Source organism: Pleurodeles waltl, chromosome 12 (assembly GCF_031143425.1).
Source record: "Pleurodeles waltl isolate 20211129_DDA chromosome 12, aPleWal1.hap1.20221129, whole genome shotgun sequence".
Lineage (NCBI taxonomy): Eukaryota > Metazoa > Chordata > Amphibia > Caudata > Salamandridae > Pleurodeles > Pleurodeles waltl.
Genome location: NC_090451.1, coordinates 605,095,089 through 605,119,679, shown reverse-complemented (window position 1 = coordinate 605,119,679; position 24,591 = coordinate 605,095,089). Strand labels below are relative to the sequence as shown.

The 24,591-nt window shown below is 41.5% G+C and overlaps 1 protein-coding gene across 6 annotated transcripts in view; it reads right to left on the bottom strand.

Annotated features, from left to right (window-relative positions):
* Positions 1 to 24,591, bottom strand: part of LOC138268326 (death-associated protein kinase 2-like) — a 430,402-nt gene that overhangs the window by 163,957 nt on the left and 241,854 nt on the right. For 3 of the 6 annotated variants that reach the window (XM_069217856.1, XM_069217855.1, XM_069217854.1), the window contains one exon: positions 5,114 to 5,173. The exons of the other annotated variants lie outside the window; for them this stretch is intronic. In XM_069217856.1, coding sequence (XP_069073957.1) covers positions 5,114 to 5,170 — 57 coding nt within the window. In that variant the 5' untranslated portion in view covers positions 5,171 to 5,173. The remainder of the gene's footprint in view (positions 1 to 5,113; positions 5,174 to 24,591) is intronic. 6 annotated transcript variants of the gene reach the window in all.

The following is a 24,591-nucleotide window of genomic DNA, read 5'->3' as shown; positions in this document are numbered from 1 at the left end:
TATCCTGCTGGACTGTTTCTTATTAGAAAGAGATGCTTCCAGAGACCCTTAGTGTGGACACAAAATAAATCTGAAAGTAAAATTAAGATTATACATAGTTGGGTTTTGCAGGGTGAACAAAAAGCAAACCCTTTGTTACAAGAAATGTTTTATAAAAACTCAGGGATTCTCTTTAGGGATCCTCTCTGCACCAGTGTATTTTAACACATATTGATGTATTATTATTATTATTATTATTATTATTGTATCAATAAATCTGAAGCATAGTGCGGCATAATTTGGCAGAATTTAGTCAACACTCTGTTTAATTTAGTCCTCCATTGGTCCATAATTCCAGTGTCCCTGAAACAGGGTAAACTCATGCTTTCAAAACAGATTAGAGTATATACAAAGTACCTTTTAGAAGCACCGACCTGTCTGGAAATATGAGTCTCTCTAGACAAGGGTTGCGGTTTTTGAACACAGACTTACAAATCAAAATGTAAAACAGACTGGAATAAAGATTTCCCACACAGGTACATAATTTGTATCCAGGACCTCTCAAGTGAACGGCCTCCTCCCAGCAGATGCAGGACTTACCCTATTCAGGTGCTCCACACCTGTCTGTGTCACTTGCACATAATGACAGACAAGAGAAATGATCAGGATATTCCATTACTGAAACTAGCCATTGTACAATAGGATTACCTCACGGATGCTGTGCTGGTTTGTGGCGTGTGAGAAGCATCTCAAATGGCATAAATGTTTTAACAAAGCAGAATCATGAATCGAAGGCATCAGATATACACACAAAGGGGTATTGTTTTTCATTGAGATGCAAAGCACACAGTCTGAAGCTTCCTGTGCTGCTGCAGACCTTGGAAGGAAGCCAATTCCATCCTCTGTGAAAAGAACTCATGCTCCTCAACCCCAACACCAGCGGCAAAGCAAAGCACCGGCAGCAATTAAACAGTAAGAAACAGCCATTGGTGCAGCATTCATGAACATTCTACAGGCCATTATCGTGAGATAATTTCCTCCCACAAAATGACAGCGCTCAGCTATTACCTCAAAGTTATTGCCCACTAGAGCCTGCTACTGAACTGATTTAGCATTCTCGCTGGGGAGATCTGTGGGTTGGAAAACAGTCTGAGGCAGCTGATGAAAAATGAAATGCTTACATAAATTGTGTGCTTTTGCCGAATGTACTTCAAAGAAATGTGTGGCATCAAACGAGCAGCTTGATCAGTCAAGCGGCAGAAAAAGCTTTGTAAGTCACATTCCGATTGGCCGCCGGAGCAGTAGTATGTCGCAGGCTTTAGATCCGTGGAAAGCAGGCATGTATTGAGCGTGGTGATTGGCTACATTTTATTGTATGTCTGGCAATGAGATAAGTTAAAGCTCCTACACTATGGAAATCTGGAAAAAATTATGATAATACACAGTGAAAAGAGGATGAGTGGGAAGGAGTCTAGTTGGGAAAAAAAATACCTGATGACTCATTGAGTTAGGAGGTTTGCACAACCCCTCTCAGTTTTTGAGGTGTACTGGATTATATTAGCCCAGTTATGGGTAGCCAAGGACAGATCAATGGATGAAACAAGGATGCCCCAGTACTCCACCTCACATGTACATATACATGTTTTTGGTCTGCCATTAGCAAAGAACCTTTGATTTTACTAAAATTATATTTGTATGTATTATTCTTAATTATAGGGAATGTCAGCCAGACCTGCTCTTCCTTGGATCTATTAATGTGACATTCACATTCTAATTCCACCAGCTACAACAAACAGCCGGGGCAATGAGTCAGTTAACTTCAGCCATTGTCTTACTTAGCTATACGTGATTGCAATCTGTTCTTTTTGAGACCAAATTATTTTACTTTCAGCCATTTTGTTTTACTAGCAAACGCTTGGCAGCTCCTCCAACAATAAAGTTTTATCAAAGCCATGTGTGGCTGGCACTATTATGGCAATCTATGCTTTTTCAGACCAAAACATATTTTTGTTTTTAGCCAATGTTTGTTTGCCCTTCACTAGTGAGCACCTGGCAGCTCCTGCAACAGTAACACTTTTCCACAAACATGACAAAACAAGCATTGACTAAGCCAACAGGACTCCTGGTTTTTGCCAATGTTTGTTCAGATTTCCCTATATACTAACACAAAACCATTTGTAAAATCACTACGTTTTTGCCAACAATGGGGTATTTGCCTCGGAGCACTCAACATGATCAATTTGGAAGGTCTCCAGTTTTCTACAACCACAGCTACAAACGTCTTAAAGTACCATGTTTCCTTCCATATGTAGGGCTCACCATACAACGTGGAAGGGTGTCTCAGGAACACACCTCTTTAACAGAGAAACCAGGAGAACCTTAATTTGCTCAATCTTTCCTAAGTGGTTTTAGGCTACAACAGTGAATAATTTATAAAAACTGTAAGTGCCAGGGCCCTTCTTGGGAGGCCACTACACTCTGCACACCCATTGACCCTGCCAGCCCTGCCAATTACATTACCAACACAACTACTAACTAATGTACTCCTAACAAGTGTAACAATTCAGGCTATACCAGGCCACCCAAAGCTATAATAAGGGTGTGAGTAGCAGGTATTATTTCTATTTGATGTATATTGACTTCTTTAACACTGTAGTGTTCATCTCAAAATTAGATAGACAGCGCCACAATGGAGTGGACTGTCACTAGAGCCGGTGCTGACAATTAAGTGCTGGTGCTGAACACCGGAAACCACTGTCTCAAATCAATCACTGGGATACAACAATATTTTTCCTCTGTCAAGTTTACTTTGATGAAGCCACTGTAGAGTTGTAGAGCCTGTTCATCGTACCCTGCCAAAAGGTAGTTAATCGAACTAGGTAATAGAGAATGTGCAATGCCTTTAGCCATGTGATTTTTCTGCAATTACAAAAAATGTCCTCCTATCCCACGGTCTGTGGTTTGTGACCTTCAGGTCACATCTGCTTAACAGGATGGGAGATATTTTTTTGTGAAAAGTCGTATGTATGCAATATACCCATTTAAATATTTGTCCAAATCGAACAAATCTCACTCTTTCGAAAGGATACACTCATTTTTGTTCTACTACTAGGAGGACTTTCCAAGGGAAAGTTTGGTGCCCTGTTCAAGAAGCTCCAACTTAGGGCTTAGTAAATGCTTACCAATGTTTGACTGCACTAGTCTAGGCTCAGTTTGTATTGTTTTTGTTAGACAAGCTTTAGTATTATTTGTTTACAAATGAGAAATGGCCAGCCAGGTGAACCTTTTCAAGGTTGTCATATTTAAAGACGGTGGGTATGATTTCGCAGTGTTCCTACAAGACACGACTGCCTCTGCTTCATTACCTCTTACAGAAAGAATAGGTCAGTAGCTCTTCCTAGTTGGAGAGGTCTAGTGGTATCATCTGTGAAGGCCTCAATAGAGTATAAACGTTGCACTGAGAGTGCTCGAGGCTTTCATTCATAGGTTACTCATAGGAATGTACCAACACTGAGTCCTTATCCTACAAGCCATTCTTCAAAGCTAGTTTGGTCCTACAGAAAGAACCTTAGTAAAATATATTTTTATGAATCTTAGTCTTGTATATAAAGGATACTTCATCAACACTTTAGGATCTCCACTAATTGTTGATAACATTTCCAATCTGAATGCACTGTGTTTTTATCACAGTCTCTCGCACAATCCCTGGGTGTTTTATCACATGAGACCTAAAATGTTATTGGTGTTCGTGCAGATCCAAACTCTCTCCATACCTAAGGCTAACTGAGAGTTTGGGGGATTGGATACTGCTTCACAACCATGACCAATATCCTGTTTGCCGTATTACAAGTGCCACAGGAAATAATGCACATGTAATATGGCAGACGGAGTAACTTGTCCGGCAAACTCTAAATCAGGGCACATGATTCTTACTTCATGACTATAACAACCTCAGTCACAGATTAACTGAGTTAATGTTATGTTATGTGTATTTTTATAGAGCACATTTACCCGAGAGGGCATCCTGGTGCTTGCATGGCACCAAAACATTGTACTATCATGCAAAGACCCATCTGAAGATGTTTGCTTTCCTTCCACAATCTCTTTAATTAGTCATAATAAATGTAGTCATCTATTATCTCCTTGCTTAATAACAATTCTTTGTAATTAGGAGCTGCCATCTATGTAACTAGGTACCCACAGCATAACAATGTTGTCTATAGGTTACATGCAACCTTGGTTCCCACGTTCTCAAGACCCTTACGGACTCCCCATGAGGAAGAGTAGTATTTTCAAAACGTTGTGTCTGGTCCACAAGGCACCAGATTGCCCAAGCTTGGGATCACTTGCGGGGTTTACACCACATCTTTGAGCACAAATATCCTAACAACAAAAATGTATTGTACCACCTCCTGCATTTTCAAAGATGGAGGCAGAAACATTTATGCACAGGGCACCTTCCTCTCGAGTTCTAATCTAATGGCCAATCAGATCAAGCAACAACTACTGTTGTTCAGTAACCAGTTACGCTTGGTTGTTCTCTGCCTATGCAGCAAGCCTTTGATCATTTAGTCTATGTCATGCTCCACGACTAAGACACCTTTTGGTAGTTTTGTGCTGTTTGAAAATGTATCATACCACGGATTTCTCAATAAACGATAATGGCCCTCCAATATCACTATGATTTCTCTGTTCAGCAGCTGTGTGAGATATTTATACATACAAGGAAAATTATTTTCTCAGGGACCTTAAAGCAAAGGCGCCAAATATTAGTAAGAGCATAGGAAGGATCCCGGTATCAGGGAATGACTAATTTCTGATGAGCTATGTGCAGCCCCGCATAAGATGGTGGTTCAAGATTCAAGAACAGTTTTCACCTTTGATTAAAGCAGCAGAATGAATGTATTTAATATTTTTGCCTGAATTGTACACGTGGCTCACCAAAGCTGCACACCCCCAAGCAGAAACCAAAGAGTTGATTGCGACTCCAGCAAGCATAGACGGCAAGCAAAGGTGGACAAAGTTATTGCAAGCAGGCAAGATTCCACACCTTTAGTCATAACAGACCAGCACAGCCCTGCCACCGTGACTTAATTTTCTCCACAGCGAAGCTCCCTAAGGTAGCATCTCTCACCTTAGAAACTCCGGTAGGGCCTCCCGCCCCAACATTGGCATTGGCACACTCTGCCATTGGCTGGAATCATAAAAGGTAAAAGGTTAGCTTGAAAAGTTAAAGGTCAATTTCTATGTCGCATCATACCATAAATCCCACACATGTAAACCAAATGAAAGAAGTGCACGTTTTTATGTTCAGCAATTGCAAAGAGCATCCTTAGAAAATGACCCACCTTCCCTACATCCACAATCAATATACAAATATAAAGGAGGGTTGGTCCAAGTGATGCAAAAGGCCTTCAAAGTTCATTTTATCCGGGGACCATCACACCTTCCAAAGAAGTTTGAACTTCCTTGACTTCCCCCAAAAGTAAGTTTTGCTACACCTGATCCCGTTCGTAGATGCCTGGATTTGACCTCCAACTACAAGGAAATGTGTTTCTCCTTTGTCACTCAGGGCTCTCTAGCTATGAGTGACAGCAGGGAAACACAATATCTGTCATTAGCCGGATGCCTCATCATTCACTGCTGAAATCCCACCCTTGATTAAGGCAAATATATGAGAGGTACGTGGTTCCAGGCCAACTAAGATAGTGGGTACTGAAAGACTCTCTTACAACCATGAACATCAATAGGATAGTATCTAATGGAAGACAGGTCTCCTTCCTTGCCCCTGTTACACATTTTCAACTTTGGCATAGCAGCTTAGCAGAGTTTGCAAAGCTTGAGAAGTTTACAAATAAATTGGAAAAGATACCAGGTTTAGGACTTTGCAACTTTGCACATCTCCAATACAAAGGTGACGACCAACATTGTTCAGCAACATAGCAAATAATTATACACTGCAAATAACGGGGAGATTCCCAGGAAAATCAAGAACATATTTTTAGTTGCCTTCTCACACCAAGTGCTTGATGTAACCAAGTCAGAAAATTACAAAAATACAGGCATTCATCTTTATCAGGAGGCTAATCAATGTCCCTTACCCAAAAAAGGTTTTAGGTTTATTGACTCACCAAATAATAAAATCTGATCAGACTTTTGGGATATAAAAATGCGTATGTGACCAATTTACATTGATTTCAGTTCAGACTGAGGGAGTGTGGGTGATTCTGAAATTCCGACTGGATTTTGGTATCTGACACTGTTGTGTTACTGGCTGTACCCGAATGGCAAATTCAGCTGTACTACACCTTCAAGTCTCTGGTCATCAAAGACTGCCAGCTTTTTTGTATGATCCTTACTCAGGCACAAGTTTTTAGTTACATCCGGCCTTCAGATTTTTTTGTCAGATTCATCACTGTCATGTTCATCTGTGTGTCTGATAGCAGAAGGGCTGATTCACTGAGAAAAATTTAAAGCAAGATCTATGAGGTGTAGAGATTTAAGTTAAAGCATAAGTGAACATTGTAATTTGTTGCCAACTGACATACATTGAAGAAATTCTTAACTAAAGTAAGCCACGACTCGAGTAAAAGCAAAACCATAAGGTGCTCAACCACATTTGGCGACTTGCACCCTTTTTCCAAATTATTTAACTTTATGATATGTCTGGAACTACAACACATGTGGAAAAAGTTAGTAAAAGAACCAAGTCCAAAAAAACTTTTTTTTAAAATGTATTGCTATAGCAATAAATGCATAATCACTAGAATATTGCAATCATGATTTACAGCTAAAAATCCAGTTATGAGGCAAAAAGAACCCAGCATTGGACATACAAAAGAGAAAAAAAGGAAGCAAGCCAATTCATTCATCCCAGCATTTCCAAATTTTCAAAAATCTCATTAAGGATCCAATTTTTCTTCCATACAAGTTTTCCTATGTTTTACCCTCCGCATTTTTGCAAACCATTGACTGAGAGTAGGAACTTCCCTAGATTTCCAATTAGCTAGAAACAGAGATCTTACAACCAGGGTGGCAATAAAAAAGAATTGTCGTTGCTCAACAGTTATCTCATTATACCAAAAAGGGCACCGTCACCATCGGGAACTAAATTCAAATTTAATTTATGACTAATTACCTAAAACAATCTCCTTCCAGAAATTATCTATCTGCTCAAGAAGCACACCCTCTTATAATTAGCTGCACGAATGCCCTTGGAGCTCAAAAAGTTAAGAAATCTTCATTGGGACGCCTCAATCCCGCACCCAGTTGTGGATGTGATTTTATTAGCACAAACGGGTACCATCGCCTCAGACATTTTCTGTTTTAATACCCAGTACCAAATGCCTGTACCCTTTAGGCATTATTCAAGAAAAGCTTTACTAATGCTTTCTGCTAACATCTAATCTTCTACTTTATTTGGATAACGCTAGAACACAGTATAGGGCTTATATGAGGATAAGTGCCTTTGGCTTGCTGCCAATGAATATATGTATTATTTTGACACAATCTTTCAGCTTATGGAACCCAAGGCTATTTTACAGATTAATAGTGAAAGCGCTTAGAGGTAGCCCTAAAGGTGTGCAGTCAACTACAGTCAAGTGTAGGTGGAATCTGGGCACAACAAACTCTTGGCAGATTCTATTGCTCCTGTCGATTATCACAAGCAGCATCTTATTTCTGGATCTTTTTGAAAGTCTAGGGTTTTTTAAGATGAAAAAAAGCTTAGATACTGCTTCGCTTATCATTCAGTTCAGATAAAAATTGCTGTCACCAATAGTTAGAGCGGGGGCTGGTGACAGGCAATCCAAAAAAGTTGCCTGATAATAGAATTTCATTCTTCCTAATCTAATTGCAGTGTCTGCAGCTATATACAAGGTTCCTTGCCCTGCCAAATAAAATGCCGTAATCTTGATTCAATAGCATCAAAAAAGGACTGCTGCATTTTAATAAAGAAAATAAATAAAAACTATTGGAGGATATTCTTTTTTACCAATGCGATCTGGCCGATAATAGTCATTGGAGTTTGAGGGATTGACTTTAAATTTCCCTATATCAATCAATTCTTTGATTTTGGAAAGTGCATTGTCAATATTCTTTTCCTCCGCTGTCGGATATATTATCATGTTCTCTGCAAATAATTTCAGTTTGGCTGCTCCGGTAACCGGCAGGATGGGAAATATTAGAATCTTGACAAATGGCTCAAGTTAGTGGCTCGATAAACAGAGAAAAAAGAATAAACGACATGGCGCAATCTTGTTGGGTACCTCTGCTTGTAATGATTCTTCCAGTCAGTTTAGAATTGCTTATTATGTGTACTGCAGCATTTTTTATACAGATTTCTTAACAGATGTATGAAGCTGGATGGAAATTTAAATCTAAACAGGATAGCGAATAGCAATTCCCACTGAACCAGATTGAAGGCTTTTTCCATGTCTAACATAACAATTGAGGCCTTGATTTTGTAAGCATAATAGAAATCAATTGCTTGCACTAAGTAGTTGGTGTTAATGGGGATCAACCTGCCTGGCAAAAATCCATTTTGAACAATATGGATCAAAGCCTGAGCTAATGGGGTGAGCTGATTTGCCAAGGTCTTAGTAAAGAACCTGTAATCACTAATAAATAAACTTATCGGACAATAGCAATTTGAATCGTGAAATGGCTTCTCCTTTTTCCAGAAACTAACTTCAACGGCCTCAGTGAGTGAATTAGGTATTTCATTGCCTGTAAGAATTTTATTCCACAGAATGGCCAAAAACGTAGTTAATTAGTGCAAAAAGATTTTATAGTGACATTTCGTCACAGAGTGGGGTGGGGTCAGCAGTCTCACTGACCCCATCCCACTCTGTGACGAGGCTGGGACTGCTGCCTTCCCTCATTGGATGACCTAAGGTCAGCCAATGAGGGAAGGCAGCAGTCCCAACCCTCCTGGGACCTGGAGGCTGAAGGTAAGTGTGTGTGTGTCTGTATGTGTGTGATGTTTTACATTGAATGTTTGGTGTGCGCGTGCATGTTTGAGTGTTATGAGTGTTGGTAATGGATGTGCGTGCGTGTGTGTGTGAAAGAATGAGTGTGTGCGATCTTTTAAAATTAATGTTTGGTGCGTGCTTGCATGTTTGAATGGTATGAGTGTTGTTAATGGTTGTGCGTGCGTGTCTGTGTGTGAAAGAATGAGTGTGTGTGTGTGTGTGTGTCCCGCCCGCCCCCTCCCTCCTAAAGCTGCTGGCCGCCACTAGCACTAAAACCAACAAAGTCCTGAAGGTGTGCTAGGCAGTTATGGCATCCTTAAAAATTAATTACGCTACCTTAGTAAGCCTCTCACAGCCCCTTGTAACCCTCTGCAGCATAGTTTCAACCGGCCCTCTGAATATATAGTCAAATTGAACAAAAAAGCTCCCCGCTCTTGCAATGTTTTTTATTGCCATTGTAGGCTGTTGTCAATCTTTATGATTCTTTGCTTCATGTCCTTACGCCTCATGCCAGCTGCTGTGGTACATCGCTGCGCTACGCTTCCAGCGTGTTGCTGCTGTGCGGTAAGGGGCATGAATGCCATCCTGACTTACTACCTTTGGAAACTTCAAAACTAGGGCTCCCCAATCTGCACGATCTCAGCTCGGCTCCTGGCAGCCATGTCATCTGTCCATCTTTAACGTGTGTGAGCTCTTGCAAGTTAGGCTTCAGCGTCTAGAATGCCTTCTCAATGACCCGGATGCAGTACTAGCCACAGAACATGATGGAAGCTCTAGTGACCCTCCCATCCAAAATTATTTTTATTTTACATTTCTTCCTGCTAGTATCCCAAATTTTGAGTGGCTATGGCCCTCATGTGTACTGATGGGTCAAAATGGAGCTGTGTAAGGTGTGTGCAAGACCTTTCCATAGGTCAGTAGCTATCTCCAGAGAGTTCCTTTATGTATGTATGTATGTACGTATGTATGTATGTTTGTACATATGTTTGTATAACATATTTCTAAAGCACAAACCCAGACGAAAAGTGACAGAGCACTGTCCTAGGTCAAAGACAGACAAAGTCACAAGTGATAGAAGATGTAGCAAGTTTGTTGATGGTATTTCATTGTGATGTAGTGTTCTTTAGAGGGTCGCATCTTCAACTCTTTCCTGAATTAGAGCAGCGCAGTCCTGACTGATACAAGATGTTATCCAGATCTTGGGAGCTTAAATGGAAAAGACCTGCTGACTTGATTTGTATTGTTTATACTACTTAGGCTGCAATCTAACATGCCCTGGCTATGGGTGTGCTGGGAACCACCAGAGATGGTGAAGTTGTCCGAAAGAATCCTCGCCTGTGGGCAAGAAAAAATGGTAGAGTAAAATCTCCCTCAATTGTTCATTGAGAAATAATTGTCTGAAACATTCGTGCCACAACAGAACAGGGCTAAGAAAACGTTGGTAAGTGTGCCCTTTCGCAGAGATGAGTAAAATAATTGAGGCAGACAATTCACGATAGAGAACGAACTGACCGAGGGCCCTAAATGCAAATTATGGGAACAGTTGGCCAGAACTGCCGACCGACTAAACAAGCGTTGGCAATGGAATGGGTCTCGCCTTTACTAGACTTAGATCTATCAGCATTGAAAATTCCTAACTGGACTTTTCTTGCCACATAAATTGAAAATCGAAATTAAAACAGTTGGCAAAAGCAAGTCAATATAAGAGTGCCACGGTTGCCATGAGTGTGAGCATGAGAGTTATTGGCTCCCTCTGTGAATGTCTAGAAAGGATTGCAGCTGGGATGGAAGGCAAACCGAAACCGGAGGAGGGGCCATCACATGCTTTAAGAGGAGGAAACATGACGTAGTGTGATGGCCAACAAAATGTTCACTTAGTGAAATAGCCTGGAAGGGAACTCAGAACACAAAGGAGGGACATTTCACAAAATGCACCAATAAAAATGAAGCATCTAAAACAGGCACTACAATGAATGAATAGCAAGAGTGGGTGTGGTTAAAAGCTGTTGGTTAAGAGATTACAACAGGCTAGATCGCTTGCACGCTCGATCCTAAGAACAGCAACAGCCTTCTAAGCTCACAAGTTTTTTCCTGAGAGTCCTCAAAAACGGTAATTCGCAAGCATTTTGTGTTGAGTGCATAACATGCTTAGCTTTTTCTCGGAAGTTGGCTGAAATTATGTTGTGCTTGTTAATCACAAGCATCATGTATACAAGTGGACCTTTTCATCAGCAATGGGTCAACATGAATTACACTTAAAAACAAAATACTGAAGAATGCTACTTGCTTTGCATACGTTTTGGAGTTAGTGCGAGGTAGAAACGGGCCACATCACTCAGGTCTACTTTATATTCATTGGTAAAACTTAACTAACCCAAAATCCAGTGTACAAGACCCAACCACTCTAGTTCAATGGGCTAAATTAAATTTACAGATTTGTCAGGAAACGTGGCAAACGATTGGTGATGAATATCAGCATTTAGAATAGTCTAAAATGTACATTTTACCAACAGAGGATGGTTCAGAATTCTTCATAGACTCTATAACTACGATTCTATATTTTTTAAATAACAGACTCCTCTTTGTATCGTTGCCAGAACAGAATTTGACCCATAGACATGGTCACTGGAATGAAGTGATTCTGCAGCTGCTGCGTTTCCCACAAAATTTGACTTTTCTTCTTGCATAATTTTGACCTACCCAAACTCCATATTAACCTAATGAAAGAAAGCCCTGAAAAAAGTTGGTAAAATATCAGTCTGAGAGTGTAGAGGAAATATACAAATAGATGTTTCTCGTTCCTCCCTAATTATGAGTAAGGACGGCAAAAAAGAGGTATATGAGTTTATACTTTGATACCTTTTCTGTTTAGCTTTGGAACGGTTGGTCACCTTGAGGATGCTCGAACCTGAGCAGTGACGGTATGGAAAGTCCAACGAGGACTTAAGACTGTCAACCCAAGCCCAGGTTTCAGGATACCGATTGGCCGTGTGAAAAAGGTTCCAGATGTATCAAAGGATTTTGCATTCGCAAACGGTGCGAATAGCAAAATTCCCCTGTTAGTGAATGCAAAATCGCCTTTCATGATTTATGAAAGGATTTCGCAGTGCAATTTTAAGGAATCACAAAAATAGCAATTCTTGATTAGGGAGTTGCAATTTGCAATTCCCTAAATAGGTAATCGCAAATAGGGGATATCTATTTGCGAGTACCTATTCACATGTATCATGCATTTCCTAAATGCAAATTTGTCATTTAGGAAATGCAATCACCACAAACTCAGGTTTGGTGGTAAGCATGTGCAATTTTTAAAAATGCATTGCAAATGCATTTTTAAAAATGACATGTAGGCACACATGCCCTTTTGGCATGTGTGCGCTTTACCTGTCCACAAATATTTTTTTGGGGTGCATTAAAGGGGGCCTTAGGCCCCCAGTACCCTGGGGTTTGCATTACCTAATTTCCTAAGAGGAATTTGTAAATTAGGTAAGGCAAAACCATTCATACCTATGGGCCTACAGGCCCATAGGGATGAATGGAGTCCCATTCCCTAATTGCGATTCAGTAATAGCGATTGTGACTTTTAAGAAATTGCTATAACCGAATCGCAATTTTCATACATCCCATTTTGCATTTCTTAAATAGCGATTTCTTAAAAATCACTATTCAGGAAATGCAAACCGGGATGATGATACATCTGGCCCTTATTTCTCTCTGGACTCATTGTACATGTATGCACCTGGCAGGAATCTGGAGTGTGCAGGTATGATTTAGTACCAGGAGGATGTCATGTTTGCCAGGTCTTAACGATCAGTGCATCAATGTTAAGCACACCTCTTCATGCCAGGCAAAACATTATTGTTCGAGTACTCCTCAGCCAATTAAAAGGCAGGTGTGAACCTTTTTCTTCTAATTTGCGGCCCTCTGTATTCCGCCAGAATACAGAGTACAAAATATTGTGGGTTACGTTAGTGCGAGTCAAATTCTGAATACCAAAGTATTGTGAGGATAACTATATATATGTAAATATAGGTCGTGATAGGTTTACTATATTTAGCTTAATATATACGTACCTTAACTATATACATATATATATATATGTATATATATATGTATATATATATATATATATATATATATATATATATATATATATATATATATACACGCAAAACAGGAGAACTCTGGGTAGTTCACAAGTTTAGGTGGAGAGCTAATTCCCTTAAAAAAAAAGACAGAGGTTACAGGGTTACAGGGACGTTATAGTTAGACTCACATTTTAAACGTACAAAACCATAGATATTCAGCTGGTATAGTTAGAGTTATTTCAAGTAACTATAACCCGTGCCCTAAGGTAACTGTAACTCATGCCACCTCATGTACAGTTTTCTATGCTGAATGTCTATGGTTTAATGCTGAATTTATATGGTTTTGTACTTTTAAAATGTGAGCCTAACTATAACATCCGTGTAGCCTTTGTTTTTTTTTTAAGATAATCTCTATGTTTTTCTTTAATTCTTTTTCCTAAATATAACGTCCCTGTAACCTTTGTTTTTTTTCAGTGAATTTCTATGTTTTTTTTAAAGTAAAGTCATTTTAATTACTATACGATAATTTAACTACAGCCCTGTTTGCAGACCTGGCCTGTGGCCAACCCCCTATGCCCTTCCAAACGTGTGCTATGAACAGTCTTTGGCCGTGAACAGCAGGGGTGGGCCGCAGGGACTGGCAAGCAGCTAGGCCCCACGGCACTCAAGAGGTGCTTCTTTGTTTGCTGGAGTTGTGATCATATTCCTGTTCATCAAAAAGTTGTCTCCAAAATCAATGGAAAATGCGTTCTGTGGGGTCCTTTTAGTGAGCTGTCTATATTTCTTAGAAAAGGGATAACACAATATCTGGTCTCAGCAGTCAAGAAAGAAATAACTCACTAGTCGCAGTCACTACATGAGATATTGAGCTAAAAAGACAAGGATACAGACACCTTCTTCAAAATGTACTGATAACTTTTCACAGTGGAAATGCAGAGAAAGGGCACTTGCTTTGCCTTAGCCATGCGCACAAAGTCAGGATGATTAGTACTTGACAGAAGGGGAGCTTCAACTTGGTGACTTGTTCTGTTTATATCAGTAGATGCTTCCCGTGGAGGTTTATCTTCTGTGAAATGAGCATTGTGCGAGAATTATTCCTTCCCTGCATATTTATCCAAGAAGAGGCCAGCGTTTTCTGCAGAATGTCTACCTAACTGGAGTATTTTCTACTGGCTAATTAGTAAATGCTATCTCATTGGGTGCTTGTATAGTGCATCTCCTATGCCACAGTTGTGTAAAGGACACCAAGGTAATCTCTCCAGTGTCCTTGTGTATCCTTGGGTACCAATGTGATTGTTGCTCTGGCATCTTCATTAGATAACTCATGAAGGTGGAATTTGGGTGATTTGTACTCTACAGATGTAAGTGCTTTTTCACTTCCTGGTGATGCAAAAGACTGCAGGGGGATCTTCAAGACCCCCACGATCCGAGCTGGCTCCCTGTCTTTTGTGGGAGCCGGCACTTCTCCCCCATGCAGGGAGCTGCTAAGACTGCAGCTCCCTGCATGCGGAAGCAATAGTTTCATATTGTTTGCCTGCCCGCATATCTGGGGGCATGGAAAGAGATAGACACTCTGCTTCCAGCAAGCAGGAGATTTTCACAGCTCCCGCTTAATGGAAGCAGAGTATTTGCTTTTGCTTGGCGAGAGCGGTCAAGCGTCACAGCTCCCACCAAGAAAAAGCAAACAGCTGCCTCAAGGAAGTGGGAAAATCGGGAGGTAGCAGGAGCCAGTCCTGGGGTTAGCAGTCCCAGGGCCACATATGGCTCCAGGAGGGGTCTGTGCAGCTCAACTCCTACGTTCAAAAAAATCAAATTGGCCCGGGGTAGCAGTGGTCCCAGGGCCGGGGGGGGTCAGTGCAGACCCCCTTGTTAGATTTCATTGTAGCCCCAGGGCGGTGGTGGTCCCCTGGGGGGAGGTCCATGTGACCCCCCCCATCATTTTTTGTAATTTGGCTGTGAGAAGGTGGAGGTCCCGGGGGGGGGGGGGGGGTGGCGTTCATGTGCCCCACCCTCCCCATATATTCATAAAATGTAGCCCCTGGGAAGTGGTGGTCCCCGGGCCCAGAAGGGGTCTGCGTGGCCCCCTATCCTTTTTTGAAAAGTGGTGGTCCCCAGGGGAGGGGGAGGGCAGGTCTTCACAGCCCTCACAGCATAGTTTTAAAATGTAGCCCCAGGGTGGTGGAGGGACCACCAGCTTTTAAATGCCCTACGAGATGGAGTCCAGTTTGCTCGTCCCCTCCTTAATAATAATAATAAGTATGTCCCCAGGACCTGGCCCACCCAGAAGCAAAATTCACTTCAAAATTTGCAAATACTCACAAATTTTGCTATGAATTAAACAAAATGCTTTTTTTGCCATGGTGGGTCCCGGGCGGCCACTGGACCACCGCTAGCAGATTAGGGTATTACTACTACCTTGCCCCCTTGTCTTTTTTCCCATTTGAAAGCTGAAGCTGAAGCTGAGTCCCAAAACAGCTGCCAACACTTCCTGAAGTTTTGGCAGCCAATCACATCTCAGCACAAGAGCGGGACAATCTGCAAAGTATTCGCGCTTCTAGATATACAAATTTGGATTTCCTTTAATATCTCGAAAACTACTGAATGGATTTACACCAGAACACAAAAAGCATGATCTCTGAATCAAAAGCTACCTTTCGGCAAAATTTGGTATAATTCCTTCTAATGAGTCGGGTTGCAGGCTTGTCAAAACAGTCTATGGGAATTAACATGGGAAACACACTTTTGTTAACACCCCACTTTTTCTCATCTTCCGCTTGACGGATCACCACAAAACTTTCCATGCACAACAAGACACAACTTGACACCTTTTTTGGAAACTTTCATTAAGATTCGTCAAATGGTGCCAAAGATATAGCCAAGTCATGAAACGCTTTTTCTATGGAAACTAGGTCCTAACTATAACTACCTACCTATTTATATAAAGGTCTTTGCAACTTTACACATCGCATTGACCATATGTTCTCAACTTAAATAATGAATATCCATTGCAAATATATATGTATGTATATATATATATATTTTCAATGTAAATACTAAAGGTTGAAGTGACATTATAGATAGGAATCGTAACTATCTCTTACTTTGAATTAAACAAACCTTAAAAATAACTCATGCCACCACTGCACTGATGTCACAGCAAATTTTGCAGTGATACAATCAGTGACGTCATAGAACACTTCACAAGAGGTGTAGTCTTTAGCAGTGCATGTAAGGGTGCAAGTTATAGTTACCAGAAAGTATCCCCATCCCTCTGGCCTAACATATATCTAAAGGCAAAGGAGGGCATATGGTCTCCCACCCGGAGCTAATAGTATCCCTGAGACCCCATTCCCCCAAGAGCCTAAACATATATTTAAAAGGGAGGGGGCATGTGGTCCTCCTCCTCATGTCACTGCTGGCCCTGGGGAGCCCCATCCCCAGGGTCTTTCCTTTAATTCTGGGAGGGGGAGAGCAGTCCCCATCTCTAAGCTACTATGGGCCCCAGGCCCTTCATTTTTTTATTAAGCGGAGGGGTTGCCATGTCACACTCACTGAGATACTATAGGCCACGGGACCCCCAAACCCCTGGAGCATTCATTTTCTCATTAGGGGTTGAGTGCCCCCCTCCCTGAGCCACTATGGGGACTGGGAACCCCACCACCTCGGGCGTTCATTTTTTATTAAGGGGAGGGAGAGTGCAGTCCCAGTCCCTGAGCTAATATTGGCCCATTGCCAGAGCCTTAGTTACTCCTGGGTGGTGCCCCGGTGGCCACCTGGGACACCCACCAAACAGCACATTGGGGGGCGTGGGGTGAGCTTCTGGGCTCCAGCGGCCCTGCTGGCTCACCTCTTGCACCCATCCAGGGGGCTGCTGAAGCCGGCATTGTTCCTGCCCGGAAGGAGCAGCTGATTTTGTTTGCTCCCACCAGGCAGAATCAATGTATTTTTCTCTGCCCTAAGAAGCACAGGCAGGGGAAAAAAAGTCTGCTCCCAGGACCAGACATGCCTTCCATGCTCATGTTCCTGTGGTTAAGGAAGGAATGTCTGCTTCCGCTTAGTGGGAGGTTTAAAAATGCTCCCACCAGTGTGGAAGCAGATATTTATTTCCATGTCCACGCTGTTGCTGGTGGGGAAATTACTGTGTCTGGTGGTGGGCTCCGAGGACACAGTGATTGAGCCTGCCCCATGAGATGGGGCCCTAAATAATGCATTATGGTGTGTCCCCGTCCAACCTGGGTGGGGTTATTTTAGTAGTGCAGGGCCTGTCCTTTTTTTGTTATTGCAAATTTGCTGCTGATCTGCAGATTCTCCGAAAATTTGCAGCAAAATTTAAAACAAAACGTTTTTTGGCCCCAGGCCGAGAGCGTAAGGTATCCTTAGCCTGCCCCTTTATGTCTTCTTTTCACCTTTTTTGTAGGACTTGACATTGAGTCGTGAGTCCTAAGATTCCGCCGACATTTCATTGTTGATGTGGTGGCATCCAATCAGATCTCTTGCCCAGTATGTTAACACTTTTCTTAAACCTTTCGTGACCCAGGCACAGGCATACATCCAAGACTCTGTTGCACTTTCACTGCCTGAACATTGCCGCCGGCTCAATTACAAGCCAGAGTCAATGTTGTCGGTAGTTTCCCGTTGGGCCAGTGGGAAACTCATAATAGGACCAGTGGGCGGAAGACCGAACTGGCGGTCTTCCGACCTAACGAGGGAACCTTAGAAGTCAGCTTTTACAAGAAATCAACAGATTGCAATTCTTTGCTGCACTTTTCCAGTGGTCACCCTAAGGCTATGAAAGAGAATTTTCCCTATGGACAATTCCTTTGTATGAGAAGGAAGTGTCCTAATAGAGATGACTACTTTGAAAAATGCCACTGAATTAATTCACAAACTGGTTAACATAGGGTACCTAATAAAATCTTGTTAAAACAGCATCGAAGAGAGCATGGTTTACATCTAAAGACACACTACTAGTTCCCAGAATCCATTTTAAGGAGACCCCTTTGACATGTGTGTTAACATATAACTCCAAAGCCAATAAAGTTAGATCAGTTATTGAAAATAATTGAAAAATTCTGATTCCACTTGGCATTTAGAAACCACTGTTCGCATTTAAGAAAGCTCAGAATTTGCAAAGCATTGGTTAGAGCCACATTTCCTACAGAAAAGAAGAAGGGCCTCAGGGAAATGCTCCAGTTACCACCGTTGAATGTCCACTATGCATGTAACAATTGTGTACCTTGTCAGTTTACTACTGAACACAAAGAAGTCATTTTGAATGGAAAAACACCCACCAGTCAGTTTTTTTTAATTGTAACACTGAAAATGTGATATACTGTGTGAGATGTCCTTGTGGGTTAATATATATATCGGGCAAACGTCACAGCAGTAATGGTCTGCATTCTCCAGCATAGATCTTGGATCAGATGTGCAGTATGCGGCACACCAGTAGAGGAGCTCTTCAGTGAATTCAATCACATGCCAGACGATATAGGGTGGTCAGTGCTTTATGTAGCACACACAAACCAAAGAGGACAACCTGTGTCTATCATTCTAGACAAGATGGAGGCAAGAGCGATTGAGCGATATGAAACAGCCCAACATGGGCTCAACGGCTTGGATGGAATGAGGGCCCTGCTCTATGTCTCTCTGGATACAGGCATTCGGATATACACTATTTCCGTCACTGTTTTTGATTTTTTGCAATGACTCTTCCCACATCAGCTTGATTGTGGTTTCAGATTGCATATTAGGTCTGCATATTTTTCGCCTCCCATGGCATTTTTGATGCCATGGTTGGGATTCTCTAGACTGGTAATCCATCCCATTACCACATAGGGGTCTGTTTATAATTCTTAAATACTTATGAAGTGATCGATGCTTTCTATAAGCTGTTATAGACTGTGTAGACAAATATTGTGTTTGAAGAGATTATTCCGATGTCTCTATGCCTGTGTTCCTCTTTTAGGGTTTAATAGCGAGGCACCATTATGAGAAATGATTAAAGGATATAAGATTACTAAACAAATGTGTATTTAATTTTTAGTTTCAATTGTGTTGGTAATTACCCTGGGCCCCCTCTTGCTTCTTGTGGATGGTCCGATGCTTGTACTGTTTTCCCTCTATAGAGGCCGTATAGCCAGTCATCACCATGTGAAATGTTACAATGGTGTTAGATTAATGCACATTTATTTGATTTTTTATGATTTGTTCATGTTGTGTGTAATTGCCCTGGGCCTTTTTCTTCCATCTAGTCAGCTGCCTGGAGCTCTCCTCTTTTTTGAATTCTTGTTTTGAGCCATTATGTCTAAAAAGAGCACTTTTGTGGTAAGTTTTTAGAAGATTTGGTAAATGACGCGAAAGTTATCAGCAAAACAATATATACATATGTATATATATATATATATATACATTTATTTATATATGTATATAGATGTTAAGTATACGCAGATGTGAATTAAAGAACAGTGCATTTATGCTTACATATATATGTACTTACATTCACAACATTTTGGTGCTCATGATAGGTTGTCCTCGACATTCTAACACACAACGCCGTCGTGGGTAGCAAGAATCTGATTTTAACATACTGAGGAGAATTTTAATCTGGAATGGGTAGGCGAGATCTAATAAATGTAGGAGGGGTGGAAGATCAGGAGGAAAAAGTCTGATCTCTCTGGAATAGGTGTGGCCAAGAGTGAAGCAACAAGAAAAAGTGCAACATGTAAGAAGAGAAAAACCAAGAACAAACACATCTCTATAAAAATGATATAGGAAGAAAGTGGAAAATAAATAATCAAAGGAAATCTAATTGAAAGCAAAAAATGAAAACGAAAAAAGAGAAGAGTTTCTGTGTTGGCTCAGACAGTGCCAGCAGGCCTATTTCATTATAAATCAGGCTAACATGGCTCACGGTCGGTAGAGAGATTAAAACAGCTAATCTGACAGATTTGCTGCTACAGGAAGAAGTTTGAGCTTGAAAAGGACAATTTATTGCTCATTATAGCCCTCTGCCAGGGGACAAAGAAAAACAGGCGTGCAGGGCATCTTGGAGGGCGCTGAATGGCGGGAACACCTTCTAACAATGGCAGTGGCCTGATGAAAGCAGCACTTCAGATCCAGGGCAGGAACACTCGTAAACGCAGAAAGGTCAACGAGTAACCATGGCACAAAAGAGGCAGCGAAAAGGCAGAAAACCAAAAAGAACACTTCGTAATGTCTTCAAGACAGCAAATCACTCCATTAACCCTTGAGTTGCAACTACGGAGCGAGACCGCTGAACTGCAATTGCATTGTCAGAAGCAAGAAATAAAGGAAAAAGTTGTAGCCCAACTGTTTACATTGTAGCCGAAGAATTCGACCCTTACACTGTGAGAGCTGTCATTTTCTATTCAGTCAGAACAGATTGACCGGCCTAAATGACGCAAACATTTGATCCAGAAACACTGCACGTCACTTTTGTCCAACCCATCACACACACACACACACACACACAGTTTACCAGATTTGAAATTACCCGTAGTGAATTGCCTGAAAATTGAGAACTTCTGTATGAACCGGGGGCCAGATGTACGACCGTTAGTTTTGCAACTCGCAATTTGCGATTCATTTGTGAGCCTCAAATTGCGAGTCACAAAACTAAATACACAAGTTTGTAATTCATACTATTTGTGATTCTCAAAGGGATAGCAAATGACCTACCTCATCAATATTCATGAGGTAGGTTGCAACTTGCGACCCCATTGGGAATAGCTGCACTCACAGGTATGGTGGCCGGCTGGGGACAGCAGACCACCATGTCTGTGACTGCTTTTTAAATAAAGCAGTTTTTTGTAATGCAGTCCATTTCCCTTAAAGAAAAACTGGATGCATTTCAAGCAAAAAAAATTGAAGTTTTCTTTTCATTTTTTCAGAGCAGGCAGTGGTCTGTGGGACAACTGCCTGCTCTGAAAACATATTTTCGCATCCATTCACAAAGCAGAAGGGGTGCAGTGGAGACCGTTTCCCGTTTGCGAATGGGTTACCACCAATTTGAAATTGGTAGCAACTGCCGACACAAAACAATCCTACATCCCCCTGCGACTTGCAATTAGGAAGGGACACCCTTGGAACACCCCTTCCTAATTGCGAGTCGCAATCCCTATTTTGCGAGTCGGTATTTACATTCCGGCTCGCAAAATAAGGATAGTACATTGGGAAAGGCCATTTTGCGATCACAAAAGGCGGAATTTGCCTTTTGTGACCGCATAATCGCATCGTACATCGGGCTCCAGGAGTAGTTTGGCCATGAATGAGTAGTGGTTAGTATTCTAGATTTTGAGAAATCAGGTGCAGTAACTTTTATTCATGTGGTAATTAAATATTTCTGAAGTCACCCTTATGGAACAAATAGGAAAAGTGTGACTTTCCAGCATCTAAAAATGATTGATACTCATAGTATTGGTTATACCAGATGCTAAAGAAATAATGTGGCACACCACTTAGAATAAGGGCCACATAACGTGCCAGTTAATGTGCCCACAATATTTATATATGCTTTTTCAGAGTAAGGAGCATGGATTCAGTATATGTACAACAAGCTGTTACACAATAACAATTAGACATGCACTAGTCATGTGCTACCTCGAATTTGGCAATACCAATTGTGCTTGGGTGCCACAGCCTTTACTTCTCTATATCAAAGTTATCCTTCATTCAACTCCCAAAGTTCTGTGATCAACTAAGCAATATTCCACTGTATGCCTGCCATTGTTAAGGTATTATACTGGTGCCCTTTGCCCCGAAAACACAATTCAAGATTTCTGACTTGCTTATTGAGCTATCGGTCTGCTCCTGCCCTTCCTTTACCTAACATTTTCAAATTATAAGGCAGCCAAAGAGATGGAAGGAGCAAACAGTCTTTATTTCTCTAAACACCTAAAGTCAAGACCGACAAAGAACGAAACAGAAACTTCTAAAGTCCACAACAATCTTCTGAGACTCCCATTGGTACTAAGAGCTGAAACCACGCTACAGTCTTTCAAGAAATAGTTAAAACCCTGTCTTTTCTGCATTTATTTGAATAATCAGGCATCACACATAATCTGCAGTCTAATTTACGAAGTTACTGTTTCTAACATGATTATTCTTTATGTTTTTTGTAAAGTGTACTAGTACCAAATGGTGAGGAGTAATAATTAAAGCCATTACATAAATAAAATACACAAATAAATAAATAAATAACAAAATACATAAATAAAAGTCAGTATACAATAAAGTAGAAAACGGGTTTGCAACCCGATGATCGTTGTGTGAGCATCCAACTTCAGTGGGGTGTCACCTTGTAGGTAAAGGGACGCTACATTGCAGAATCCTTAGTGTTAAGACAAGAGAATCCAGCTAGCACTTGCCAGGTCTAATCTAAAGCATCCAACCCGACTGTGTTGGGATTCGTAGGCAGAGATGGCAGCCCTCACACATGGAGGGTACCAGACAATTAGTCACCATCTGAACTATAGGCAATGAACAGGAGATGTCCCGTAAATGGCACTACTCACATTGTGATGCATGCCAACAGTGTTTTTCCAACGAATATGCCCATAACAGCATTCCAAAGTATACAAAAAACTGATAGATGGAATGCTTAAATTAATTGCAGCTATTGTAATTACTCAGGCGCATCCCAACCATCATTACTTTGCTCACCATGCCACCTCAATTTGGACCCAGCCACATGCAAATCAGTCTTGACCATGCTCAAGTAGGCACAGTCTAGTCTGAACTGCCAGGCTCCCCTTGAATCAGAGCCAGGGCCGGCATTAGGGCAGTGCGAGCGGTGCAGCTGCACTGGGTGCTGACCTGGATTGGGGGGCGCTGACCTCAGGGGGGTGGTGTGTTTAGCAATGACTTTCAAAACTTGCAGCTTAAAAGCACCGTCCAGCCTTCAGGAAACCATTAAAATGTCAAGATACCTCTTGTGATTAGTGTTCCTGCTATTGAGAGGGATGACAGTTTTGTGGCAGCTTTGACTCGCCATAAAGTAGCGTAGAGGTTTAATGTGCCTGCTGCAAAGACAGAACTCTATTTTATGTGGATATCTGAGTAGATTAGTAAATCCAGCCTTTACAAGCACTTTAGAACAAATGAATGTATGAGAAAGTTGGGCTATGGAGAGATGAGAGGAACATTTGCTGGGTGGTAGTGAGTGAATCCGAGGAGGTGGCCTTGGAGTGGAGAGTGCCGAAAAAGACTGTTGCACAGGGTGCCACCAGCACTAAAGCTGGCCCTGATAAGAACACGAGCAACCTAGGACCAGTTTTGATCTGATTGTGGCTCATCAGCCTGATATAGCTTGGTTTCAGTGACACATAGTGCCTGGAGTCCTTCTCAGGCTGGACTGTTGCCCTAGTAGGAGCTCATCGGCCAGGTATAGCTTGGTTCCAGTGATGCAGTCTGCACGGGTCCCACATTAGTTATGATTTGCCTCTTACAGATCTGATCTTGTCAGTAATGTATCAGGGTAAAATCTCACTTAAATGGATATACTTATAAAAGGCAGGGTGTTCATTTTATGATTGCATCACATCACATTAAAGCAGTTGTGCAGCACTTTCATGAGGCTGTACTGGCACTTCTCAGAAGTGAACTGGTATTCTGGGAAAGTGAGTACTTGCACATTTAGCTTCTAAGATTCACAACCTTCCCCAAATCCATTTTGGCATTAGGTTTTCCGTACAAGAAATTTATTGCATGTGGTTATCGGTATTCAGAAAATCTGGAAGGATTATAGCTCTCTAAAACACATTAGGTGATATATTTTCACGTGGAGCTCTGGAATACCCTATATGTAGATCTAAAGCTCAGAAAAGCAAGATGGTTGGTGAACAGTCGACTATTTCCAAACCTAGTAGCGTAGGCCAGGTACCTACTTTCCACTCACTGTGTAACTAAGCCAATTCGTCATCGCCCTGCGTTGCCTGGATGGTGTGTACGCAGACCGTACTGCCTGTGTCTTCTTTCATTGTTCCATTCCAAGGCCATGGTAAATAAATTTACCACGGTTAGCTTGAAAGGTCATGGTCTTTTGTTTATCATTGAAAAACGTCATAGACCAGGCAGCCCTTTTAAATCCATGTGATTTGAGCAAGGGATGGGTAATCGTGGATAATTCCTACATAAACTGACACAGGGCCTCGGGCTTTTAGAAGGATGCTGCATAATGGGCCTGTCTGCAGACCAGTTATCCGCACAAGTTCGGCAGCAGAGAGGGATTATCATGTCGCATACTGATCACATGTCTGAAGCTGGGAGGAAAATGGAGCATAGGGACAGGGTCAGACATTACTGGCCCAAGATGCTGCATGTCCAGAGATGCCCTGGATGGCAGATCAAGCTGCACAGAGCCTCATAATATTAATAAATTGTTGTAATGCAAATCCTCTCATCGCTTTTCTGGTACCCCCAAGGGCTGTTAACAATAAACAATATGTGCATTATTAGCCAATTTGGGCCTCATTACGAGTACTCATTCACCATAAACTTGAAATCCCTGTTAAACATCGCCCCCCCCCCCAAAA